The following is a 3,280-nucleotide window of genomic DNA, read 5'->3' on the forward strand; positions in this document are numbered from 1 at the left end:
TTACTTCTCATTTGCTGAGAGTTTATGTCATAAACGGGTATCGAGTTCTGTCAAATGCTTTTCTGCATTTATCAAAAAGGATCATGTAGCTTTGTCACTATTCTATTAATAAGGTAACTTAAACTGATCAATTTTTCAAATATTAAATCAACCTCTTATTTTTTAAACACCACTTGGTTATGATGTATTATACTTTTTAAATATAATACATATATTTGATTTGATTTGCTGATATTTGGTTAAGGATTTTTGTTTCTATGTTCATGAGGGATTATTATGGTCTGTAGTTTTCTTTTGTTGTAATGTTTTTGTCTGTTTTGAGTATGGGGTTTATGTTGGCCTCATAAAATGTTTTGGGAATAATCATGCTAAGCGAAATAAGCCAGACAGAAAAAGTTGAAAACCACATGATATCATTTATGTGTGGCATATAAACCTAAAAGCAACAAACGAACAGGACAAACAAAGACTCATGGACGTGGACAACAGACTAGTGGTTACCAGAGGGGAGGCGGGGAGAGGAGGAGGGAGGTAGATGGGGTAAAGGGGGTCAAATATATGGTGACATTAAAGAATTAAAAATAAATAAGTTAATTAAAAAATGATTTGGGAAGTATTCCATTCTGTATTTCAAATAGTTTGTATAAGATTGGTGTTATTTCTTCTGTACATGTTTGACAGAGTGCACCAGCAGAATCATCTAGTTCTAGAGTTTTCTTTGTGAGAAAGCTTTTTTAGAGTTAACTAAATTTCTATAACTAATGCACTGCTTCCTTTATCAAGAAAATCTTGCTAGAAAGAAATGCTAACCAAACTGGAGGGTATGCTTTACGGCTCCATGTTCTGGTGAACGATCTTAATCTCATCGTAAGTAATTAATTCACCCACTGCTGGCTGGTCCATGGACCACACGTTTTCGTAATATGAACTCTCCTGAACTCTAGCCTAACCACGTGGATTCAAACCACGTTGCTATCATTTCAGATGCTCTCAATGTCCAGATGGAGCCCTCGGGCATCCCAGAGTCCACCACCCCTTTTGATTATGATCTTCAGAGCTTTCTGTGTGAGAAGGAGACCTTCAACTTTGCTGCCTTCAGCACCACCATCCTGTACTGCCTGGTGTTCTTCCTCAGCCTGGTGGGCAACAGCCTGGTGTTGTGGGTCCTGGTGAAGTACGAGAGCCTGGAGTCGCTCACCAATGTCTTCATCCTCAACCTGTGCCTCTCAGACCTAGTATTCTCCTGCTTGTTGCCTCTGTGGACCTTGGAATACCACTGGGGCTGGCTGCTGGGAGACTTCCCCTGTAAGCTCCTCAGCATGCTGTTTTCCATCAGCCTCTGCAGCAGCATCTTCTTCCTGACCATCATGACCATCCACCGCTATCTGTCTGTGGTAAGCCCCCTCTCATCCCTGCGAGTCCACACCCTTCGGTGCCGAGTGCTGGTGACCACAGCTGTGTGGGCGATCAGCGTCCTGGCTTCCATCCCCGATGCCATCTTCCACAAAGTGTTTCATCATTCGGAACATTCACGTTGTGATTACGCGGAACTCAAGTGGTTCCTAGCGTCGGTCTACCAGCACAATGTCATCTTCCTGCTCTCCATGGGGATAATCCTGTTCTGCTACGTGGAGATTCTCAAGACCCTGTTCCGCTCACGGTCCAAACGGCACCACCGGACCGTCCGGCTCATCCTCACCATTGTGCTGGCACACTTCATCAGCTGGGCTCCCTACAACCTGATGCTGTTTCTGCAGACACTGCTGAAATTCGAGGTCATCCAGAGCTGCAAGGTCAGCCAGCAGCTGGATTACGCCTTGCTCATCTGCCGCGATTTCGCCTTCTCCCACTGCTGCTTCAACCCAGTGCTCTACGTCTTTGTCGGGGTCAAGTTCCGCAGACACCTCAAAGCTCTGCTCCGGCACTTCTGGCTCTGCCGGTCACAGGCGCCCAGCTCTTCCCCGTTACCTCACACCCCAGGTGCCTTCCACTATGAGGGCGCCTCCTTTTATTGAAAGGGAGTTTGGTGCTGCAGGTTGAGATGGACAGAGAAGCCACAGTGGGAGCCGAGAGAAGCGATGCAGGAAAAGTGGATCCCCGCCTGGAATTTTACGTTGCCAGTGGGAAAAACATTTCTTGGATTCTGAGTTCATTGTTCATTCCTTCCTTGATTCATTCATTTAGACATGGATCTCTTATCATTGCTTAGTTCAGAAGTTTCTAAAACATAAAAGGATTCCCCCAGAAAGGAGCATCCTTCAAAGACCTGATTGTGTGTGATAATTATGTAGGTTGTCCCAGTCGATTCTGGAGGGCGTTGGTTCTGTATCCCTTAGTGACAACTGAATGAGTCTCTGCAAGACAAAAACCACCACATCCTCAAGTATAGTCAGAGAGAAATCTGAATTCTAAAACCCACAACTGGATTGGAGATGTATTCTGTACCTTAATTCTAGTTTCTAGCACACGAACTGGCGCTTGTGATTTAGTTTGTAAATCTTTTATTAGCAGAATGAATACAATATGTGCTGTCTTCTGCAGGAAGCATTTCTTTAGAGACTATAAATATGGACAAGCTACCCTCCAGGCACCAACAATCCAGCTCTGGAGGCCCAGATAAGTAAACACCGACCTTGGCGACGGGTCTCCATCTGTGAACCTGATTTAGCTCTGGGATGGGGCCTTTGGAAAGCTCCCCAGGTGATTCTGACATGAACCCTAGTTAGAAACATTCGGATGCAACTCCTTGAGAATGGGAATTCCAGAACCTTGCCCAGCTCCTTGAGCAGGACTTTGCACAGTCACTGTGGCGCTCAGTATATGCTTTGTTGAATAAAGTAGCTACTAACACAGCTCTCAGCTGGAGTCTGGAGAGCTTATAAGGCATTTTCCCCTTCAGTTCCAGCTACAATTTCAATGATCTATTTGCCATTGGGTGGCCGGTCTTGAAGGAGTTTGACCTGGCTGGGGAAGAGTGAGGGTCTAATTTTAAGAATTAGGTCAGTAACACCTGCTGGAGAGGGCTGGGCGGTGGACCAGGGAAGGGATAAAACTCTCCTGGACTAGCTAACCAATAGGTGGGGCCATCACTCACCACAGCAAAAGGGAGGAGGCAATGATTTGGTTGCAAGGGCAGAGCTAAGCCTATGGGTAATTGTTGGGCACCCCCTCAAACCAATAGTATTAAACCTTCATTTAACTTTTATTTAGATGGCACACTGAGCCCAGGGAGCAGAAGGGCAGAGGATTCCAGTTCACACACCCACTTGGTCAAACCAAA

General features: G+C 45.4%; 1 protein-coding gene across 1 annotated transcript; it reads left to right on the top strand.

The window, feature by feature from the left end:
• The first annotated feature begins 990 nt into the window (after positions 1–990).
• Positions 991–2,079, top strand: XCR1 (X-C motif chemokine receptor 1). The gene has a single exon (XM_011357333.2). The coding sequence runs from the start codon at positions 1,002–1,004 to the stop codon at positions 2,013–2,015; it is 1,014 nt and encodes a 337-aa protein (XP_011355635.1). The 5' UTR covers positions 991–1,001; the 3' UTR covers positions 2,016–2,079.
• Positions 2,080–3,280: the final 1,201 nt, after the last annotated feature.

This window comes from Pteropus vampyrus, unplaced genomic scaffold (genome assembly GCF_000151845.1).
Source record: "Pteropus vampyrus isolate Shadow unplaced genomic scaffold, Pvam_2.0 Scaffold35, whole genome shotgun sequence".
Taxonomy (NCBI): domain Eukaryota; kingdom Metazoa; phylum Chordata; class Mammalia; order Chiroptera; family Pteropodidae; genus Pteropus; species Pteropus vampyrus.

What these genes read in the sequence shown, in the direction of transcription:
- XCR1 (XM_011357333.2), top strand. Translation starts at nt 1,002, where the DNA reads ATGGAGCCCTCGGGCATCCCAGAGTCCACCACCCCTTTTGATTATGAT.